This window comes from Orcinus orca, chromosome 3, assembly GCF_937001465.1.
Source record: "Orcinus orca chromosome 3, mOrcOrc1.1, whole genome shotgun sequence".
In the NCBI taxonomy this organism is placed as follows: Eukaryota; Metazoa; Chordata; class Mammalia; order Artiodactyla; family Delphinidae; genus Orcinus; species Orcinus orca.
Window position 1 is genome coordinate 149,725,323 of NC_064561.1, and position 23,971 is coordinate 149,749,293.

Below are 23,971 nucleotides of genomic sequence, written 5' to 3' on the forward strand. Positions count from 1 at the left end.
CTGTCTTTTTGTTTTCATTGTAATTACTTAGTATGTTATATTGACAATAGAAGTGAATTTTCAATTGCTTTTAAAGAAATTAAATAGCAACTAATGAATTTACTTCCATACTCAAAACCGTCTACGCTTAAAGTAAGAATCTTTGCCAGCAAGTTTAAATTGAGAATCTTTGCTAACAGAGAGGCGTTGCTCTAAATCGTGAATGGTATTACGAAGAACTGCAATCTCCTTGTTCTTTTCTTCTTGAAGATGCTGAAGCTTCTAAAGAGAGCAGAAAAATTTTGTTATTGCTGTTCATAAATAATAAGATTAAGTACAAGGAACAACAGAACAACAGCAAAAACTATGCTTCTGGTTTAAGTAGAAGTAGGTATTAAAAAAGATACCATATTTTGAAAGGTCTATAATTTTGCTTTTGTGGGATTTAATGGGGTAAAACTGGTACAAGGATACAAAAACACACATTAGCACCATTTGTTTTAGTTTGTTCCATTCTCCCTATATAGCTTGAAATTATAAACCATAAATAAAGGAGTTGAACAAGAAGTAATCTGCTATCTGAGTACCTAAATAACTTCAGAATAGTAAATCAGCCTTAGTTCAAAGTACATTATGGAATTCCTTAGATGGTCCAAAGAGTCAGAGGACTTCTCTAATGTTTTAATTTACTACTAAGATTTACTAGTTTAAATTGAAAGAGACTTATAAAGATTATTAAAAATCTAATATCTTTATTGTGTGATATATTTTAAGGAAAACTGTTAAGTATGTTGTTAGTAAATATAACCTTTATGAAAACACACTAAGAGAATTAATTTTTTTAAGCAACAGCTGTGCAAGAAAAACTCACATACCCTTCTGTAGATACTGTGTGGCAAAACAGTAGAATCTGGATATGATTTTGATTTAGTTTGAACTCTTGCTAGTTTGGCATCAAACTGAATCAAGTTTAAAAAGAAAGTTGAGAACATTTTAGTTAAACAATTAGAAACAAATGTTTCTATAAATATAAGTATAATCCATTGTATCCTTAGACATATAATCTGTAATTCAAGTGTATTCACTGTATAACAGAAGATAGAAAAGTCTTTAAGAAAGAACAAGGAATACCCAAACAAGATTAACCCTGGCTGCATTTTAAAATTACCTGGGGAGATTTTTTAAAGAACCAAATACCTGGACACTACCTTAGAAATTCTGGGGTGGGGTCAGCATCATTTTTTTCTCAAGACATCAGTTGATTCTATCATGGAGGATTAAGAATCTAGTTAATTAGGGTTGAGAATCTAGTTAACTTAAAGATACATAAAAATATTTTCATGTTACTGTGAGTGTACTTTGTAAAGAATATGTAGTATAATCAACAGTCACGGGAGAAAAACATATACCCTTCTGCAGAAACTTTGAGGCTAAATAGTAGAATTTGGATATGATTTTATTGATTTAGTTTGAACTCTTGCTGGTTTGGCATTAAAGTGAATTGGGTTAAAAAAATTCTCATGGGCCATTGTTACAGTCATATTTTTTGCAAAATCTTCCATTATAATTTTTCCTTCAGGTTGAATTTAATGTAGCCTCACTGTGAACTAAGAATAAACTCTGTGAGATTGTGTTCTGGTTTGGGGAGAGAAATGGATTATAGTTATAATGAAGATAAACAGCAAAGAGTTCTGTATATCAAACAACAAACTTGGGCTAGACCAGTGACAGGGCCAGGATGGCAAACAAAATGCACATTCCCAATCAGTGGATTAGAAGTTGATGGCCAATCTTGAAACACAGTCTATTTTATATCAGATGGCCATCCATCCCTCACTGTGGTTTGTGGGTACACTTGACCAGAAGGCAGGAACAGCATCAAAGAGCCTCGAAAGTCAACATCAGTCCCCTTTTGCTCAATAATTACAGAATCTTCAACACTGTATCTCACCAAGCACCTCAGGATACCAAACTTTAAAGAACATGAAAACTAGATTATCTTAACTAAGTAGGTGAATTCTAACAACGTAAGGTAAAGTGGGAGTCAAGCTGAGGGAAGAATGATGGAAAGGGAGATTCGAAGGATCTAGACAAAAATGTAAAGGGCAAATATATTGTCAAAATATCAATGTCTTTGAGATTCTGACATCTAATTAAACAACCAACTGAGAAGGCTTTTGACCCAAGAACCGGAACCTCAGCCTTTGAGATGCCCTATTTAAAGTCCCTTTAAAAAAATCTGGTTTGTCTGCCTCTATATTTCTACATATTTATTGGGAACAAATTAGTCTCTTTTTATTTTAAATAAAGAAAAAGAAATTTCCAGTTAGTTCACCAGGGTTCCACAATTTCTGCTGAGGAGAGAGTAATGTTTAGGAGTAGAAACACTCTCCCCACAGCTGGAATGGTAGTCCTAGAAAGGCTGCATAGACTCAGCTGTAAAATGCAGGTAATATGAGTTATCTGTCTCTGCTGTCAGAGGAAAATACCCTCTCTGGAAACCAGGACCTTTTGAATGACTGAAGAGTCCCACCTTGAGGCCAAGTGCTGAAAGGCAGTGTAGCTAACAGTTGTACTGTACCAGGTTTAAGCATTGCATGTGATGGATGAAGAAAGAGCATGTGTGAAGCCCTCTCACAGGGTTGTTTCTAATCCTGAAATTTATCTCACTCTGATGACAAATAACCAAAGTATGGCCTAGACTAAGGGATGCATCCTCAAATCTAGCAGAGCCTTAAACACTTACCTCTAGCTGTAGTTTGATTATTTCACTTTGTTTTTCCTTTTCTTGAGTTCTTAACTTTGCATTTAACTCTGAGATTTCCACCTCCTTTTTCTCTATCAGTTCTTTATTCTTTTCTTCACTTAATTCAACTGCATAAAAACATAAATTCATCTTAACATTTCAAAAATCTTAAAAGATTTTTTTTGAATTTTAAACAATCTACAAGAAAGTGGAATTTATTAATAAAAACATGTATTTTAGAAACTGTTTACATGCAGGGTAGCTTTTATATATTTTTAACAAGCCCCTGAAAAATGCTTGCGACGCAAAGGTTGCCCATTGAATGCTTTTGAATGAATAATTTGTACACTTAAATATCTAGAGAATAATATTCTCTAAATGCCTAGAGAATAAATAGGAGATTTAATGGTTAAAGAGGGACACATCCTGGGTTCCTAGTTATAGAAGGCCTCAAATTACAGGATGACTAGAACTACATCAGCTTTTTCTGGCTCCCTCACCATTTCCCTTCATAAGCATTTTGTCCAATAAATTTCTTTGACTGTCTACTCCCATCTTGTCGGCTCCTTGGAGGACCTGAGCTAGCACAAGAAAACCGGTATGATGGGGCACTTACTGCTTTGTAAGAAACGAGGAAGCCATCATTAGTGGTATATGGAGTACTGGTAGTTCCTAGTACACAACGGGGGTCTGATTGCTGAAGATTTTACCAGAAGTAATCTGGGGGAAATGTCCTGGTGGAGGTGAATGCCTTGCAGGTGTAATAGTTCAGGCATTTGAAAGATAGAGGGAAACAATGCACACAAAGACAGTAGAGTTGGAGAGTTACTGCTAAATTAAATTGACATCCTACTGAGGGATAATGAGAAACAGCTGTTAACAAGAATTTAACGATTTAAAGAATAGGTGTGGCTAATTATTAGAGAAATGCAAATCATAACTACAATGAGCTATCACCTCACACTGGTTAGAATGAGCATCATCAGAAAATCTACAAACAATAAATGCTGGAGAGGGTGTGGAGAAAAGTGAACCCTCTTGCACTGTTGGTGGGAATGTAAATTGATACAGCCACTATGGAGAACAGTATAGAGGGTCCTAAAACACTAAAATAGAACTACCATATGACCCAGCAATCCCACTACTGGGCATATACCCAGAGAAAACCATAATTCAAAAAGACACATGCACCCCAGTGTTCATTGCAGCACTATTTACAATAGCCAGGTCATGGAAGCAACCTAAATGCCCACTGACAGACAAATGGATAGAGAAGATGTGGTACATATATACAATGGTATATTACTCAGTCATAAAAAGGAATGAAATTGGGGCATTTGCAGAGACGTGGATGGACCTAGAGACTGTCTAGAGTAAAGAGTAGAGTAAGTCAGAAAGAGAAAAACAGGGCTTCCCTGGTGGCACAGTGGTTGAGAGTCTGCCTGCCGATGCAGGGGACACGGGTTCGTGCCCCGGTCCGGGAAGATCCCACATGCCACAGAGCAGCTGGGCCCGTGAGCCATGGCCGCTGAGCCTGCACGTCCAGAGCCTGTGCTCCACAACGGGAGAGCCACAACAGTGAGAGGCCCGTGTACCGCAAAAAAAAAAAAGAAAAAAAGAAAGAAAAACAAATATCGTATATTAATGCATATATGTGGAATCTAGAAAAATGGTACAGATGAATGGGTTTGCAAGGCAGAAATAGAGACACATGTAAAGAACAAACGTATGGACACCAAGGCGGGGGGATGGTGGTGGTGGGATGAATTGGGAGATTGGGATTGACATATATACACTAATATGTATAAAATAGGTAACTAATAAGAACCTGCTGTATAAAAAAAATAAAACTCAAAAAAAAATAGAGAAAAGGAAAACAAAACAAAACAAAAAGAATAGGTGTGAGAGCCAGAGGGACTCTTTGGTAGCTTACAAACAGACTCTCACCAACTCTAGTGGAAGAGCAGGTAGAGCTGAGCAACAGAAAATCTAATCATTAAAGTTGCAGAACTCCAGAGATGTTGAAATGTTCAGCCAAAACAGGTCTGCTATGCTAAATCAGGGTCCTAGTTGGGAACACCTAAGATCCTGAAAAATAGGACAGGAACATCTGGATAAACACCAGTGAGGATGCTGGCTGTGACAACTCCCCTAAATGCTCGGAAATTGCAGACCTACTTTTTCCTGTTAAGAACTAGCACTAACCTAGCTGATGAAAGATGCTGCAGAGGCTCCTCTCAGAAGATGCCCTTCCCTCCTCTTTTGGCTGCCAGGCCAATAACTAGGGTTAAAGTGCAGTATAACCTGGTTGGGGGAGTGCTGGGGCTGATAAGGGGGGAAAGTGATTATACCCCAGAGAGCCGCAAGAATTAGCTAGGTTGTATTGGAAAGAGCCATGTGAATACCCTTGAGAACAGACTTTGAGGGTGCTGGATAGAAGAAGACTGAAAGTAAGACTAGGTAAGCAAGAATTCATTGACTTGAAGATATATACTCTTTAGGGACAGGGGACATAATACCCTAGCAAGGACCTAGGATATGGGACAAACTCTGTTAGAGTAGCCTTAGACCTCTAGAGAAAGCCCTGGCCAAAGCTGAGTGAAGTGGGAATACCTGAGATGCCCTGGCAGATAGTAGAGAAAGGCATAAGGAGGCTCTCGAAAGTTGGCATGCTTGAGTGGATATGTTATGTGAGGCAAGATAACTCAGCAAACGATCATGTTCCTTAGGAGGGCCCAGAAGACACACTATTAACCAAGACCACAAGGAATGTGCTGGTGAGAGAAAAACCAGCACCACCAAGAAGTTCAATGGTTGCTCTCATCTGCAAGCTTGGGCTGACAGAAGAGGTGGGTATAAAGTTGGGCTCAGTAATATCTATGCGGATGGTGTCCCCCCTCCCCCACCAAGCTGTAGAAGCCAGATGATGGTGCCTAACTGCCAAAACCCAGGAGGCCACAATTATCATAATGAGCAGGAAGGTCAGAGAGCGGCCAAAGGGGCGTGGTTTTCGACAGTTGTAGAGTTAGTTAATAGATGAGCAGCCAAGCTGCTTAACACCTAGTACAAAAGAATCCAAGTGGAGGAACAGGAGGCTGAGGGTACATGCCCCAGTTAAAAATTATTATCCTTTGCTCGGTTCCCCAGTCTGAACCACGTTTTTGGTCTAGAACCCGCTGGCTGAAAAGACACGGTTAGGTCCCTAGGAGGAAGAACATTTCAACAATCCCTCTTGTAGGTTTCTCCTGAGGAAGAAACATCCACAAGAACCATGGAGAACCTGCTACCTGAACTCCTATGGAGAAGTAGGTATGTGTAGTATAAGGAGGGGACAGTTGTGGCCATGAAAATGCATCTTTCAGATCTCCAGCTTCAGGGAACATAATTGGCTCATTGTCCTCATGACCATGTTTATGCTGAGCTCATGATTCCCAAGAGCTGCTCCTAGCCAGTGACTGAACTTGGCAGGGACACTAAGGCAGACTTGTTCCTGAGAGTTGCTGAACTTGGTTGATGGGCAAATTTGGCCCAACTTTGCTGAAACTTTCTTATAAGTGTGTCACAGTCTAAGACTTCTGCCCAACACACCTTCCTTTCTTCTCTTCTTCACAGAGGTTAGACCTGTATCATAAACCCACGGCTAACCCCGTCTCCCCCAGTTCCCTCCCTATCTACCCTCACAAATGTCTGCCTTAACAAACCTCTTGAATGTCTAATTCTGTCTAGGCATCTGCTTCTCAGAGAACCCAAAGAAACTGCAAAACTCTTTTCTAAAATGACTATAATTTTGTAGTCCCACTAGTAATGTATGAGGGCTCCAATAGCTCCACATCCTCACCAACACTTGGTATTGATAGTTTTATAGAAGATTTTAGCAGTTCTAAAAGGTGCAATGTGGTATCTCATTGTGGTTTTAATTTGCATTTCCCTACTAACCAATTATGTTGAGTGTGTTTTCATGTGCTTACTTTTCATCCGTATTTCTCTGGGGAAGTGTCCAAATATTTTGCCCATTTCCTTACTGGGTTGTTTGACTTCTTATTGAGTTATAAGAGTTCTTCATAGATTTTGGACATAAGTCCTTTATCAGCTATGCATTTGTAAGTATTATCTCCCTGTCTGTGGCCTGTCTTTTCATTTTCTTAACAGTGTTGAAGGACAGAAGTTAATAGTTTTGAAGAAGTTCAATTTAGAACTTTTTTCCTTTATTTTTTGTACTTTTTGTTTCTTTCTGAGAAATTGTGACTAACTCAGGGTCACAAAGATTATCTTCTATGCTTTCTTCTACTTGTCTTATAGATGTAGGTTTACATTCAGACTTATCATACATTCCAAGTTAATTTTTGCATATGGTGTGCATCTAGGCTCATTAAGAAAGTTTTTAATACTTTTATGAAACCAGTTAACTCTCAACATAATTTCATGAGACTTTGCTGAAGGAAGAATATTTCATTAGTGAAATTATATTCAATATGCTGAGTATATAAATATCAAAGTTAACTATACATTTTATATTAATTTTACAATGATATTAACTATTTCACATTAAATAATGTTAAGTGCAAACTCCATGAGTCCAATTTCTAAGTGTTATAATTTATATCACATAAATGTATATAAAGGAACAAAAACTAAATTCAAATGTGTCAAGGCAATGTTTATTCAGAATACTGGCAATTACTGAAAAAAGTTTGTGTAAATTGTTTTATGGTATCTTAGAATTCAGTAAATTTTAAAACTTACCTTTTTTCTGCATATCTTGATAAAGTTTTGTTATTTCTGTCTTATGTCCCTCCTCTTTGATTTTCATTTCACTCATAAGTTTGGCAATACTATTCTTATATTCCTAAAGATTAAAATATACATTCATCCTTCAATTTGAGTATGTGTAGACAACTTTTGATTAATTAGAAAAATGAAATTTTCAGTTTATATTAATTTTTGGTATATAATCATATCTAGAGGGGGAAGATATTGTTCATTGTTTGAATGCTCAGCTTTGAGAAGGACCAATTTCTGGTCCAAGTAGATAGAGACCATCTAGAGACAATGATTTCTTTTTTTTAATTTATTTATTTATGGCTGTGTTGGGTCTTCGTTTCTGTGCGAGGGCTTTCTCTAGTTGTGGCAAGCGGGGGCCACTCTTCATCGCGGTGCGTGGGCCTCTCACTATCGCGGCCTCTCTTGTTGCGGTGCACAGGCTCCAGACATGCAGGCTCAGTAGTTGTGGCGCACGGGCTTAGTTGCTCCGCGGCATGTGGGATCTTCCCAGATCAGGGCTCGAACCCGTGTGCCCTGCATCGGCAGGCAGACTCTCAACCACAGCGCCACCAGGGAAGCCCCCCCCCCCCGCCCCCTTTTTTTTTTTTTTTTTTTCCGGTACGCGGGCCTCTCACTGTTGTGGCCTCTCCCGTTGCGGAGCACAGGCTCCGGACGCGCAGGCTCAGCGGCCATGGCTCACGGGCCCAGCCGCTCCGCGGCATGTGGGATCTTCCCAGACCGGGGCACGAACCCGTGTCTCCTGCATCGGCAGGCGGACTCTCAACCACTGCGCCACCAGGGAAGCCCTAGAGACAATGATTTTTCATCTTTGCCTCTGAATTCTCATCACTATATTCAGAGCATATCATAGATGCTCAAAATATTTTGTTTAATTGTATGAATAAATGCCATGACAGCATTAAAATATGTCAAAAAAGCATCAAAGCTATATTTTAAAGCCAACTTTAGGCACTGTTTGATGGTCTGTGCGCGTACCCTAATGTAGGATGAATCCCTTTGAATGTGGGCTGAATTTCTGTTTCTGAAAATTATATAAACATTCCTAATTCCCAGAAGGAGGTTAAGCATTACCTATGGTAAGGGTTACTTTTATGGGGAGGCTAAAGAAGGATGAATTTGGGGTTTGAGAAGTGCTCAACAGCCTCCTGAGGTTAGTTTCTTAGGTTGTTGAAGCATAGAAGTGATTTATTATGCTAATACGGAGAGTGGCATTGAGAGAGGTGTTGAGAGAGAAATCCTCCAAAGATAAAATTTACAATTTTTCCAGAGGTATGTTTCTACATAGAGAAACCACTTACAGGCAGGAGAAAAGGAAAGCAGGAAGAATAAAAGTGAGGTGGGATAGTAAGAAAGAGACAACGATCAAGGCAAGAGGCCCAGAAAAATCTCTAAACACCATAAAAGCAGGGACTTTGTTTTTACTCACTGTTGTATTCCTAACTCCTAGTGTGTATCCCTTGATATATATTTTTTGAATGAATGAGAGTGCAAATAAGAATTAAGTCAGAGGTTCTTAGCCTAGACCCAGTGAATAGCTCCTCTAGATTATCAAAAATTCAAGGGGATATAGTTAGGAGTCCTACTTGGGCTATGTTTTTTTGCCAGGCAACTTGGAGGAATGGCTGAACATATCCAACCATTGCCTTTGATTAAAGCTGGGCAGGTGACTAAAGGGGTGAATCTCATAAACTGCTATTTTTCCTATGTTTGTATCTAGATTTCTAGATGGGCAACTATAGAGTGCCTTTCATAAACTTCTCCTGACTCAGATGGTTGTATTAAGCAGTTGCTGCCCTGGGAAACCACAAGAGACAAATCTATGTATCTTTTCCCCATTGACTTTGCCACCTGAAATGTTTCCATTAATTTGGTAAGATCCAGGATTTTCACTGCAGCCTTGAGGCATAAGCCTATCCTTAATGTCTGGGCTGGGGCCAGGCTGTATCTAATTAGGTTCTTCTCCCCTAGTTTAGCCTGTGCCAGCCCCAAGGAGTCCAATCCTTTTTTCTTTTTAAGAGGACAAAGTTCCAACAAGTTATTCTTGGTTGCCTTCTTTTCATTTGCTTTCTGGGAACTTTAAATTCCAAGGGACAGCTTCTGGTTATATTTTTGTTCTTATAAAACTTAATAATTCTTAACATATTCCATAAATATGGCCGTTAAGTAACTCCTAAGTTTGTTTCTAGGGAGTGGTTCTCCATATGTTTTGGATGTGCCTGGAGGTTTTGTACTAGAGAATTTTCATTGGATTGAGGTGATCTTTAGTTTGCTTTGGACAGCGATTAATAAGTTCAGAATCTTGGATCATGGCATTTTCTCTGTAATTCCCATCCCTCTGAAAATTCATAGTATTCTAGATAAAGCAGTATTCTATGACTTGACATTTTAGAAGAGAAAAGAGGCAAAAATTTTCCTCCTTTCACTCTGTCCCAGTTACACCCTGACTTCACATTTATTGTTGAACTCTAGAGGCAAGATATGAAAATGATGGAAAAATAAAGGAAACAGAGGAAAGGAAAAATAAAGGATGGGATATAATCCAGAGATATTTAAATTATTTCAAAATTGGTGATGAGAAGCTAAATTTTCCAAGAGCACAGTCGGATGCCATTCATTACTCCTGAGTATTACCCAGAAGCCCTGGAAGGGTTACAGAATTAGCCTGTATTTCTTCAAAGGCTCCTCAAGTGAAGAACCAGATTGAAATAGAGATGATCCTTCAAGTTGAAGTTCTAAGCTGGATATAGATCCAAGTTGAGTTTTGGAAATCTTAGGTCTGCCAGAGTTTGACATGTTGGCTCTTAGGAGATGAGAAAAAATTAGCATAATAAACTTCCCACAGGGCAGAGGGGTGGGAGCTTACATTTACTGAGGACTTTTTATGTTCTAGGTACTGTGTTTTATGTTCTATAATTGCCATCATGGCACTGCTCTTATAGGAGAGAAGAAAACATAGCAGAGGGTATGTTGGCCCTTGGGAGAAAATTAATTGGTGATCCACATAAAATGCTGTCTTCATTTAGATGGTACAACAAAATTGCAATAAATTACTCAAATCATAAATATTGAACACATTCACTTTATTATAAAAAAGTTTTAAAGTGCTAATTGAGTATATTCTATAGTAAAAAGTCTGGCACTCCCATATATATTTACTCTAAAAATTTTGGCTGTCTTTTTTTTTTTTTGGCGGTACGCAGGCCTCTCACTGTTGTGGCCTCTCCCGTTGCGAAGCACAGGCTCCGGACGCGCAGGCTCAGCGGCCACAGCCCACGGGCCCAGCTGCTCCGCGGCATGTGGGATCTTCCCAGACTGGGGCAAGAACCCAAGTCCCCTGCATCAGCAGGCAGACTCTCAACCACTGCGCCACCAGGGAAGCCCTTGGCTGTCTTTATTAATGAAAAAAACTACTTTATTTTTTCTAAGTTGGGAAGACAATGCTCCACAGGGATCTGATTGAATATGAAGACACACAAACTCACCTGTTCATGAGTTTTTAACTTTTCTTTCATAAGATCAGCATTTCTTTTTAGTTGTTCATTTTCACCTGTGTAAAAAACATCAGTGAATATCCTAATATATAGAACTTTTAAATTAATATGGGAATATGTTTAACATTTCAAGTTTCCATTCATGTATGTATTCAACACATGCATACAGCATCAACTACACACCAGGCTCTGTGCATGACATTGGGAATGTTGAAACAAAAAAATTATTTCTCTTCAAAGAACTTACAGCCTAGTGGTGAGACAGATGTGTAAACAGTTATGATATGCTATGATAATTGCTCTGTAATGGCAGTGTGTCTGAAATATGGCGGGGAGCTGTGGAAGAAAAGCTTAGGTCAGCTTGAAGTCAGGAAAGGATTTGTAGAAGAGGAACCACTTGAGCTGAGACTTAAATGATAAGTTGTAGGAATGTGTTCCAGATACAGAAAACTGCACAGAAGACTTTGGGCTTGAGTGAATATAGCACATTTGGGAAAATTGCAATTCAAATACAGTATTGTTGGAATGTAAATTTTAAGGAGAATGTGTTAAATAGGTTGGAGATGTAGCCTAATAGGAGGTAGACATATTCTATATGAATAACTTTGAATTTTATTTTATAGGTTACAGAATCATCAAAGAATTTTGAACAGTGAAGTGAAATGATTAGTTACATGTTAAAAAGATTATCCGGCAGTGCAGAGGATGAATGGGGGTGGGGGGTTGACCCCAGAGGAATGGATATCAGTAACAAGTGATCAAGTAAGAAATAACAGGAGCCTAAATTAGGTCACTGGCAGTAGGAGACAAAAGGAAAATAAAGATAACTATTTAGATGATAGAATTAACAGGAGACTTAGTGACCGATTGGATAGCACAGGCAAAAGAGAAAAGGGAATGTTTGCCTTCTAGTTTTCTGATTTGAGTGGTTGAAAACTGTTCATTGGTTTGGGAAAAATTAAAAGGGGAAGATTTTTAGGAGTGAAGTGATGAATCTAGATCTTTACCACACCAAATTTGAAATGCTTGAGGTATCCAGAAGAATATTTCTTGTAGGCTGAGAAACATTTAGAGGTGGCCAAAGGAAGACTATCCTATAAAGAAGACTAAGAAGAAGTGTCCAGAGACACAGGTGAGGGTGTTACTAAGAAAAGAGAGTTTAAGGGGGTTATAATCAATGGCAATAAATGCAGTAAAAAGATAAAAGGAAAGAACTTTGAATCTGAAAACTTTGGGAGATGTTCAATTGTTCTAAGTTGAAGACTAGGTGAAGGTAAGGAAATGGAGAGAGTGAGTGCAGACTATTCCCTTGAGATTCGATTGTAAAAGGAAAGAGTGAGGGTAATTGGAGGGAATAAACCCAAAGTCAAGAAAACTTTGTCTTGTTTGTTGAAAAGGTGGGAGAGATCTGAGTTGTTTAAGTGCTGAGAAGAATGGCTGAGAAGAGGGAAATGAAAGAGAGAAAAGAAGAGACAACTGAAGATGCAATATCCCAGAAGAGAGAGGCGAAGAGAGATGAAAGTTAAACCCATGCAGAGAAATAAACTTTGGATAAGAAGAAGGATTTTCTTTTTTCTAAGCTAATGAGGAAGGAAGGAAGGATATGCCTGTGTATGAATACAGTGGAGGAAGTGCAGTGGGAAGCAGGGGTGGTAGGTGACAGGAAATGAGGTAGTTTATACCTGACAGCTTTCATTTATTTCTGTGATATAGAAAGTAAAGTAGGTTGAAAGAGAAAGAAACATTTAAAGTTGGGGGCTTAAAGGATGAAAATTTAAAAAGCCAAGATAAATTAAGGGTATAAGTGATACTGGGACTCAAAAATTAAAAGGAGTCTGCAGTGTATGATTTTTCACCAATAAATAGCCTTCAGTAGCTGTAGCAATGTAAGTAAAACAGTGTATGGTTGGATTGATCTGTATTTGAGGATTAGTATAGTTTGTATTGCAGAATGGGTGAGGGAAACAAAACTACTGTCAAAAGAGAAGATGAGTGATATCCTAAGCTAGAAAGAAAGGGAGGTTTTAGCTTTCAGCAACATTATTAAGAACCACAGTTGTATTTATATAATGCCTTTCCATGTAAAACTTAAATAAGAAAAAATGAAATTAATTAAAGTGTAGTTTTGCATCTTTAATTTGTCCTACTGTTTCACACCTATCATAATTGACATTTTCTGTATATAACCAAAATGTTTCTCTTGATGAAGGATGATGGAGAAGGAGTGGTGCTTCGCAGTTTTCTGTATTCACTCTTGTTAACCTCTAGGTGTTTTTAGGAAAATCAGATATACTTAGATCAGGAAAGAGCCAATCCTGGTATAGTGCGTGGTGAGAGTTCAAAATAGAGTCAGGATCTCTACCTGAGCCAGACATTAAAGGTGTTCAGAGCTAAAATTAGGCCAGAAGTAGGATTGGAGCCAGGACTGGAACTGGGAATCAGTATGAGATAGAGGTCAGGACTTGAGTTCAGTGCCCAACTGGGATCAGTGACAGGACTGAATGAAACATTAGACCTGGATAACAATAATTCCAAGTTCTGTATTATCCACACTCTGTCATATTCACAAAGTAACTTGCTGGGATATTGATTGGGATCACTTTGAATCTATAGAACAAGTTGGAAAGAACTGACATCTCGACAATATTGAATCTTCCTTTCCATGAACATGGACTTTCTCTTTATTTATTTAGTTCTTCTTTGACTTACTGTATCAAAGTTTTGTAGTTTTTCTTATATATATCTTATACATATTTTGTTAGATTTATACCTAAGTATTTCATTTTGGGAGGTGCTAATGTAAATAGTATCGTGTTTTATTTTTAATTTTTAATTTAAAACAATTTATTTATTTATTTTTGGCTGTGTTGGGTCTTCGTTGCTGTGTGTGGGCTTTCTCTAGTTGCGGCGAGCGGGGGCTGCTCTTCGTTGTGGTGTGCGGGCTTCTCATTGCGGTGGCTTCTCTTGTTGCAGAGCATGGACTCTAGGTGCGCAGGTTTCAGTAGTTGTGGCTCAGAGCCTCTAGAGCACAGGCTCAGTAGTTGCAGTGCATGGGCTTAGTTGCTCCGTGGTATGTGGGATCTTTCCAGACCAGGGCTTGAACCCATGTCCCCTGCACTGGCAGGCGGATTCTTAACCACTGCACCACCAGGGAAGCCCCAAATACGGTGTTTTAAATTTCAAATTCCACTTGTTCATTGCTAGTATATAGGAAAACAATTGACCTTTGTATATTAATCTTGTATAGCTCAACCTTGCTGTAATCACTTAGTTCTAGAAGGTTTTTTTTTGTTGAATATTTTAGATTTTCCATGTAGATAATGATGTTATTTTTATTTTTTTGCGGTACGTGGGCCTCTCACTACTGTGGCCTCTCCCGTTGCGGAGCACAGGCTCCGGATGCGCAGGCTCAGCGGCCATGGCTCACGGGCCCAGCCGCTCTGTGGCATGTGGGATCTTCCTGGACTGGGGCACGAACCCATGTCCCCTGCATCGGCAGGCGGACTCCCAACCACTGCGCCATCAGGGAAGCCCCCCCATGACTCTTTTTGATTTATGGTTTTCTCAGGGTATATGCCCAGTAGTGGGATTGCTGGGTCGTATGGTAGTTCTGTTTTTAGTTTTTTAAGGAACCTCCATAATGTTCTCCATAGTGGCTGTATCAATTTACATTCCCACCAACAGTGCAAGAGTGTTCCCTTTTCTCCACACCCTCTCCAGCATTTATTGTTTGTAGATTTTTTGATGATGGGCACTCTGATCATGTGTGAGGTGATACCTCGTAGTTTTGATTTGCATTTCTCTAATGATTAGTGATGTTGAGCATTCTTTCATGTGTTTGTTGGCAATCTGTATATCTTCTTTGGAGAAATGTCTTTTTAGGTCTTCTGCCCATTTTTGGATTGGGTTGTTTATTTTTTTGATATTGAGCTGCACGAGCTGCTTGTAAATTTTGGAGATTAATCCTTTGTCAGTTGCTTCATTTGCAAATATTTCCTCCCATTCTGAGGGTTGTCTTTTCGTTTTGTTTATGAAAACTCTCTATTCTTAAAGGTGCTTAAATATATCTTATTTTTTTAGATTTTACTTTTTTTTCTAACTTACCTTTCAAATTATGTTGATATTCAATGGTCTGTTGTAGCCCTTTTATCATATTATGAAGAGTAGCACATTCTAAAACATAAAAGATAAATTTATTTGAATATTATTTGCTTTCATTTTGGAATTATTATCTCAAAGTTGAGACACTTAAAATAATATTTAATTGACAATTATGAGACCTAATAAAGCAACCAGATATCTCAAAATAAATTATATAACAAATACCTTTTAATCACTCTTTAAGCACTCTTTAAGTCAAATGCACTCCAGGATTTAGTAATGAGTTTTCTAAGGCACGATAAACCCAGTATGTAGGGATTCCCCACCATGTGACTTAGCAACATCTGCCCTAGAAGTAAGGCACATTTGGACATGTCTGGAGAACTATGAGGTGTGTATCCAAGTGAATTTTCCATAAAAGAACATTCTAAGGAAAGAGAGTCAAGGAACATTAAGTTCTGTTCGAAAAATAGAGCTGATGAGAAGGTGTCATTTGGGAGAAAATAATGCTTTTCTTCCTCACTGTTCTCTAACCTGTCCTCTTTGCCTGAGTCCTAGAGCAAGGGAGTAGCAATAAAAGTAAAAACTCAATGTGCTGAGTTACAAGGCATCAGCAACTTTGGTGCCAATGTCTTCTTGCATAATGGGAGATGGAACCTCCTTTGCAAGCATTAGTGCCCTGACATGTGCATATAAGCTTTCAGTATACCCTTGGTTATCACCAGCAACAGCTGATGGTAGCAACAGTGGTGGAAACTTCTGTAACTTTAATCAGTCCACTTGGCTGTAAGCTCCAGGATAGCGGGGACTATTTTCTTTTTTACTATTTCTCCTTAGTACTTAGAACAGTTGTGGTCCATAATAGTCTTTCCATAAATATTTGTTAAGTGATTGACTGATTGACAGGCAATATCATAGTAAGAAAGGAATAAGTGGAGAAACTATGGTGTGAAAATAATATTGTATTGATATTCAAAGTGCTTTGCAAATATTAAATCATTTAACCTTCTTAACCCTATGACATTGGTCCTAGTATTTGCCTCATTTTACATATGAGGAAATTGATACGCAGAAGTTTAGCAAATTATCCAAAGTTATAAATAGTAGATGGTAGAGCTACAACATCAACTCCAGCAGTCCAGCACCAAAGTCAATGATTCTAACTACTTTACTACCACCAAGAAGACCAGCGCAAGACCACTTCTTCAGAGTAATTTGAGTAGGTGGGAGGCCCTGGAAAGGGGGCAAGAACAGAGCCAGAGACAGACTCTGTGATAGTTATTGCTATCACGTTTTTACTATAAATTTGAGAAACCCAGGTTGTACTAGTTTAAGTTTATAATTATACTAGCTAAATATATAATGATGAAAACTTCATAAAGAATAACAATATTTTTAAAAAGAAAGATTAGGGCAATTTCATTCTTATGTGCTTGGCCTAACAGCTAATAAATATGGAACCTTATGCTCTTTCTTTTTGTTTTAGAGGCCCACGGCCGATATTCAGGCACTATGCATTAGTGTGACACACTGACTAGTTTCCATTTTAGTTGGGTATCTGTTTTGATGGTTAAATATTAAATACCACAGTTGTGTCTAACAATAAAAATTGTCTAGGTATAATAAAGTACTATTATTGAATGTTTACTCTGCCAGGCATTACACTAACTACATTATAAACATCATAATCAGTATTCCATCTGATACTGAGAAGTTGGTATAATTATTGTGATTTTGCAAAGGGAGGAAGTCACCCATAGATGTCTGGTTACTTAACAAAGATTCCACAGTATATGGAAGGTCTAGTTTCGAACATAGGTTTTTCGCATTTCAAATCCTGTGCTCTTAATTCAGTACTTCCTCAGGAATTGTAGGATATGCTGATGAAACTATGAAATTTGGAATCAGAGGAACCAGATTAGAGTTTTCTTTACTTTGTAGCTATGACACTCTGGGTAAGCTACTATTCTCATATATTAGACTGTTCTGACAAACAAATGAAAAAATATACTTTCTAAATTCACTCACAAATATTCAACATTGTTATTGTTGTTGTTACTATTTCTCTCCTCTGTGTCCCATAACAATTTGTATATATTGCTTTTCTCCATTGTTCACATTACATTTTAGTTATTTGTGGTTTCTCCCACTAGATAGTGAACTCTTTCAGGTAAAGATATTTATTTTGATATTCCTTGCTTCTAAAGTGGTAACTATTTCATAGGTGTTCAATAGTTTTTGTATTTATTAACTAACTGAAAGAACCAGTACTGTGAGGGGAGAATTCAAAACTTTACCTTTCAGTTAGAGGTCTTGCACTCAGTCTCCATGTACTTTTTTCAACTACACTAATAGAAATGAAAGTATTTTGTAGAAGTTAAAATCTTTATGCAAGTATAAGGTTCTACTCCTCCCCATTCCCCCTCTACCTTCCCCACCACCAGCTCAGACAAAGTTCCCACCATGATCCATTTTTTTTCTCTTGCTGTTTCTCAGTAATAGAATGATGGTTAAGTGACAACTGACATTACCTACTTCATGTATGGTACTGTATTAGCTGCTACAATTAAAAATGGAGGCATAGATCCTGCCATCACTTGTCTTTGTGCCTTTAAAAGCATGAATCCAGCATTTATGAAATATGGTACCTCAGTAATCAGCAAATTGAAAACAGAGCCCTGAAACTGAAAGTATACTGAATGTTCCCAAAATGTGTATTTTCAAATTTAGAACACAAGGTGGCTCTCTCAACACACCTTTTTTTTTTTAGAAAAAACAAAGGAAACTGGCTCAATAAGGAATTCTTCAAAAGGTATCAATAGAATACCATTCATTATTTTAGAATAATAGCTTTTAATTCTCTTTGCAAATCTTTACCTGCATTATCATTTCTGTTGGACTTTACAGTGTAATTTGAAGTATACTATCCTATCCAATTCTTAAAAACTAGAGCTCAGAATATTAAGCTACTGCTTATACTGTATAATTTAGTAAATCAGTGATTATTTTGAGGTCACATTTAGGCTCTATCATTAACAAGCAATTTGGGCCTTAATATCTATATCATAAAGCAGTTGTAAATATTAAATACAATTATGTATGAAAAGGTTTTTTTTTTTAATAGTATATGATCCTCAATATCAATATTACACCATCTTGAGCTGGCAAAGACTTTGTTTATCTGGTATCAAGTGAAGAAAATAAAATATCAAGATATCATTCTTTATTGTTGAACAAGTCCAATCATTATATGTAGTTTGTTCTTCCTCTCTAAGTGAATTAGTACACATTTTGCTTTCTAAGATATCATTCTCACTTGTTCTTTCACTTCTACTGCCGATTATTCAGCAAAAAGGCCATTAGATTTAGAATAAGTATAACTGTATTTTAAAGAAGTATTTGATTATGTTTTCCAACATACACATGAAACACAAGTTTAGTGAAAAGTGACTATCTCGCCAATCTCTGCCCCAAAACTAACCAGTTTCCTTCCCATCAAAGCAAGCACTGTTACCGGGCCATTGTTTAGCTTTCCAGAGATATACAAACATATAGGGGAGAGGGTGTTTGTGTGTGCATTAAGATATATTTTTATAAAAATGATAATATACTGTTGTGTACATTGTTGTTTTCATTTACTATATGTGGGAGATTATGTTATATCATATAAAGGTAGTTCATTTTTTTATCAGTTACATAGTATTTCGTTAAATAAACATACCATAATTTATTTAACCAGATATCCACTGGTAGATGTCACTCTTGGAAAGGCTTTCTCAGTTCTTAAAAACATAAAAACAAAACCCCCTATATTCTCTTCTGGTTTTTTTTTTTGTGGCTTCATTTTTTGACCTTTAATTAACTTTATTTTTTAGAACAGTTTTAGATGTACAGAAAAATTGGGAAGATATTACAGAGAGTTGCCAAATATTCTATACCTGGTTTCCCCTATTATTAACATCTTACTTTAGTACAGTATATTTGCTATAATTAATGAACCAATGTTGATACACTATTATTAACTAAAATCTATGCTTTATTCTGATTTTCTTAATTTTTACCTAATGTCCTTTTTCTGTTCTACGATTCCATCCACAATACCACATTTATTTATTTATTTATTTATTTATTTATTTATTTATTTATTTATTTATTTATTTATTTTGCCGTACGCGGGCCACTTACTGTTGTGGCCTCTCCCATTGCGGAGCACAGGCTCCGGACGCGCAGGCTCAGCAGCCATGGCTCATGGGCCCAGCCGCTCTGCGGCATGTGGGATCCTCCCGGACCGGGGCACGAACATGTGTTCCCCGGCATCGTTAGGCGAACTCTCAACCACTGCGCCACCAGGGAAGCCCCACATTACATTTAGATGTCATGTCTTCCTTGGGTCCTCTTTGCTGTGATAGATTCTCAGAGTTTTCTTGTTTTTGATGACCTTAACAGTTTTGCAGAGTACTGGCCAGGTATTTTGTAGCATGTCCCTCTATGTGAATCTGTCTGATGCTTATCTCATGATTCGATGAGGTTATGGGGGGGAAGAACATAGAGGTAGAGTGCCATCTTCATCACATCATAGCAAAGGTATATACTATCAACATTACACCACGTTGACCTTGATTATTTGCCTTAGGTCGTGTATGTCAGATTTTTCCACTATATAGTTACTCTCCACCACCTCCTTTTCCATTCTGTATGTTTCCCTATAGTGAAGAAAGTCACTATACACAGCCCACACCTGATGAGTGGGGTGTTATGATATAATTCCTTGAGGCCAAGTCACTTACATAAGTTATTTGGAATTCTGCAGAGATTTATCTCTTCATCCCCATTTATTTATTTATTTAATCATTTATTTTTATCAGTATGTACTCGTGGATATTTATTATATACTTTGAGTTATAATCCAATACTACTTTATCTAGTTTGTTGCTCAGATCATTCCAGCTTTGGTCATTGAGAACTTTTTCACCTGGGTCCTTTATCCCTTTAACATACCCCTATCATTGTGGAGTTTTTATTTTCTTTTTGAGCACTTTCTTATTTTCTGGTACTACAAGATGCTTTAGACTCATCTTATATATTTCTTGCCCCAGTCTTAGAATCAACCATTTCTTCAAGGAGCCCTGGTTCCTTTTATTATAAGACGGTATTAGAAACCAAGATCTTGGTGCTAGGTTCGTTTGTTCCTACTGATTTTATGCCCTCTCAGTTGACGTAGTGAGGAATTATATGTATACAGCTTCTTCTTCTTTTTTCTTTTTCTGATGCCCAGCTCTTTATTAGTAAGGACCCTCGGTCTGGCAAAGGGAAGGCTGGGATGGACAGGACTAGCATCCGTCTAGGGGGATCTTCCTGGTTATCAGGTGGCTTCTGCACGCAGGTGTAGAGGAAATACCTTATGGACGAGACCCCCCCACAGGGCACCACTGTGACTGGCAAGCAGCAGAGGTAGGAGGGGAGCCCTAGGCACAGCTGGGCTCCTGGGACAGCAGGGCTTCCATGCTGGGCACAGACGCACCTTTGGGGAACTTCTCTAACTTCCAGGCAACAGCGTTGCAGCACACAGAGCCCAGGTGATGAACTTGGAATCTGTTGAAAACAGCGGTTGTCAGCGGGCTAGGGCAAGGCCTTCCACAGGAAGACGTAAAGCAGGTGCATCTGCGTGCCATTCATCACACACTTCTGGAAAAGCGTGACCATCTCTGATGAGCTTGAGGGAATTCAGGCTCTCTTGGTACTTGGTGTTCTCCTGATGCCTGGAACTGGTTGCATGGGAAGCCCAGCACTACCAGGCCTGGGGCAAAGTTGCCACTGCAGCTGGTTCATCTGAGTGCAGTCTCAGACCTTTGTGCCGCAGAGAAATGCCGCTTTCTCAATGAGTAGCACCGTGCCAGGCTGGGTGCCCAGGCTCCCTGAGGGTTGATGGGTGCACAGAGAAGGTGTAGAGCAAGGAGAGGCAGTGTGGATGGCGGCTGCTGGGAGCTCAGTTGAGCGCATGGCGTGGACGTCCAAGAAGTGAGGGGAGAGCTTCAGACTAGGACAGCCCATTTTTAACACTAAAATTTTTGACCCATCTCACATTTCTTCTGGTGTAACTGTGAGGCAGGAATTCAACTGTACTTTTTCCATGTGTTTGAAGACCTGGACTGAGCCTTGTATTTGCCATTTCTCTTTTTTTTTTTTTAAGATTTTTTGATGTAGAGCATTTTTTAAAGTCCATTGAATTTGTTACAATATTGCTTCTGTTTTATGTTTTTGGTTTTTTGGCTGCAAGGCATGTGGGATCTTAGCTCCCCGACCAGGGATTGAACCTGCACCCCCTGCGTTGGAAGGCGAAGTCTTAACCACTGTACCGCCAAATCCAGGGAAGTCCCTGGATTAGCCATTTCTTAGCTGACTGGACTCAGACAGATTACCTTCTTTTTTTTTTTTTTTCTTTTTTGCGGTACGTGGGCCTCTCACTGTTGTGGCCTCTCCCGTTGCGGAGCACAGGCTCTGGACGCGCAGGCTCAGCAGCCATGGCTCATGGGCCCAGCCGCTCCGCAGCATGTGGGATCCTCCCGGATCGGGGCACGAACCCACATTCCCTGCATCGGCAGGCAGACTCTCAACCACTGCGCCACCAGGGAAGCCCCAGATTACCTTCTTTTGTTCATGTTTCTTCATTACCAAGGTGGAATAGTAATACCAGTCCTATCTGTCTTTCAGGTTTATATTAAGGATAAAATGAAATGATAGTCTGGAAAGTTCTATGTGAATTTAAAATATTTTACAAATGTGAAATCACTGTTACAGCAAAAAGCACACTCATTAGAATTACTATTTCTGTAGGCAGCAGAGAACTAACCTTCTTTAATTGCGACCTCCTTTGTTTGCATTACTTTCAATAAACAGTTAGCTTTTTCCAACTGCATATCCAGTATATTGTTCTTTCCACTGTTTTCTATCATCCTCTATAGAAGAAACAGAATACATATTACCACTAAATCAATGCTGCTCTTTTGATTTTTTACCTAAAGATATGAAGACTAATGAAAATACAAACCATTTAATACCTGAGAGTCTAATAATTAAGCCTGGCATATATTCTTAAATAAGCCAACTTTCTAATTTATCTTTAAAGAGTAAGATGATAAAAAGTTAAAACAGATGAACACTTTTGAAAAGTTATAAAAAGTAAAAATATGATCTAATTTGAACCTCCTTCTTTCCAACTATTCAACCTCCAGTTCTTCGATTAACAATTCCTTATAAATATTTCCAAAATATTTTGTGACTATACAACTATAGGAAAGGGTCGTATTTACTCTGTTCTGTACCTTGGATGTTCCACTTAGTACTATTTTCTTGGAGATGATGTCACATAAGCACATAAAGGTCTGCCTCATTCTTTTTAACAGCTGCATTGTTTCATTCATGAATATAATTTATTTAAATAGTTCCCTACTGAGGAAGATTTGTGCTGTTCCCACTTTTTGCTATTATAGACAATGAATAAATATTCTTCAACATATCTCTTTGATATCTTTGTGAATAGTGAAATAGCTGCCATGTATCCTTCAAGCACCTTCAAAAATCATCAATTCATGACCTGTCCTGTATCATCTATACCTTTACCCAATCCTAGTCTCACCACTTTTGAATTTATCTCAAAGCAACTCCTTGACATTATATTGTTCCATCCATAAATATTATCATTTATATGCATCTCTAAGAGATGACTCAAAAATACAATCACAATACCATTATAACATCAAAAAATGAACAATATTTCTTATTTAAAATGTCTAAGAATATAAGAGCTAATTCCAAATTAATCTTCAAATACTTTGTACAAATTCTTCTCCCACCAAAGTGCTTATTTCCTTCTCTTTCTCTCTTACTTTGGTCAGAATCACTTGGTTAAGAAAACCCAGCTTCATCGTTGAAAAAAAAGCTCATGTTATCTCAAAATACCCACTGTCACGAAAATTCTTTCATTATGGCAATACTAAATTGTACAGAGGAAAAGAAGGAATAGAGAAGGATGATAAGAAAAGGAGAGAAAATAGAAGTAGGTATTATTCCCGCTCCTATTCCTGTTTCACAAATCCACCTCCCAAGTCTTTAATTTATCCATCTACATTTCTCAACAGCTATTCCTACTCCTCTCCCAGACACAGGAGGAGAGAAAAAGCCTAATATATACTTGTGGGTATGGTCTACCATGTAATCTGTCCAGAGTTGGGGAGGGGGACTTTAAACAAGTCTGCTTTTAGGCAAAAGAGAAGAAAAAGGGAACAAATAAAATAGGAAAGACTAAAAAATTAAGAGTTAGTCATAATGGCAAGAGATTGAGGATTGAGTCTACTTCAATTCTTACTAAACCATTCTTGAATTTATGGACATCCTGGGTACTTACACATGTATTTCCCCTTTAAGTTTAGCAAAAGTGTATCAATTATTAATTCCCTTGCCCCCCAAACATGTTGATGTATTAGTATAAACGAGCCAAAACCACGTGTTTTAAATACAGATTTTAAAAATGAGAGAGAGGGGCTTAGCAAAATGCATTTCCATTATTTTTACCTTGCTTATTTTTTTGTACATTTTTTTTCTTCCCAACTCCCTCCATTGGCAAAATCTGTTCCACTTTTCCTTATATTCTACAACTGTTTGATATCATTACATACCTTTTCTATCTGTGAGAAGTCATTTATAAGTTTGTCAATATTCACATTGCTAATCTTTTTCATACATCCTTCACTGCTTTGATTCATATCTAAACTAATGAAGAGTAGATAGTGTTAAAACAAACAAACAAACAATATACAAAGCATATAATAGTGGTAATAGCTCAAATACTAAAGTTTCTGTACTCCACTCATGG

General features: G+C 38.0%; 1 protein-coding gene across 2 annotated transcripts; it reads right to left on the reverse strand.

Annotated features, from left to right (window-relative positions):
- Positions 1 to 34: 34 nt before the first annotated feature.
- CCDC152 (coiled-coil domain containing 152) lies at positions 35 to 23,950 on the reverse strand. 2 transcript variants are annotated; one of them, XM_049708194.1, is made up of 7 exons: positions 23,775 to 23,861; positions 21,950 to 22,055; positions 10,990 to 11,054; positions 7,469 to 7,571; positions 2,726 to 2,853; positions 855 to 938; positions 35 to 261 (listed from the first exon to the last, which is right to left on the reverse strand). In XM_049708194.1, the coding sequence occupies exons 1-7, from the start codon at positions 23,859 to 23,861 to the stop codon at positions 112 to 114; spliced, it is 723 nt and encodes a 240-aa protein (XP_049564151.1). In that variant the 3' UTR covers positions 35 to 111. The 2 variants fall into 2 exon arrangements, with proteins under 2 accessions (XP_049564151.1, XP_049564150.1); XM_049708193.1 differs by lacking the exons at positions 35 to 261; positions 855 to 938 and adding an exon at positions 15,103 to 15,171 and having other exon boundaries at positions 2,665 to 2,853; positions 23,775 to 23,950.
- Positions 23,951 to 23,971: the final 21 nt, after the last annotated feature.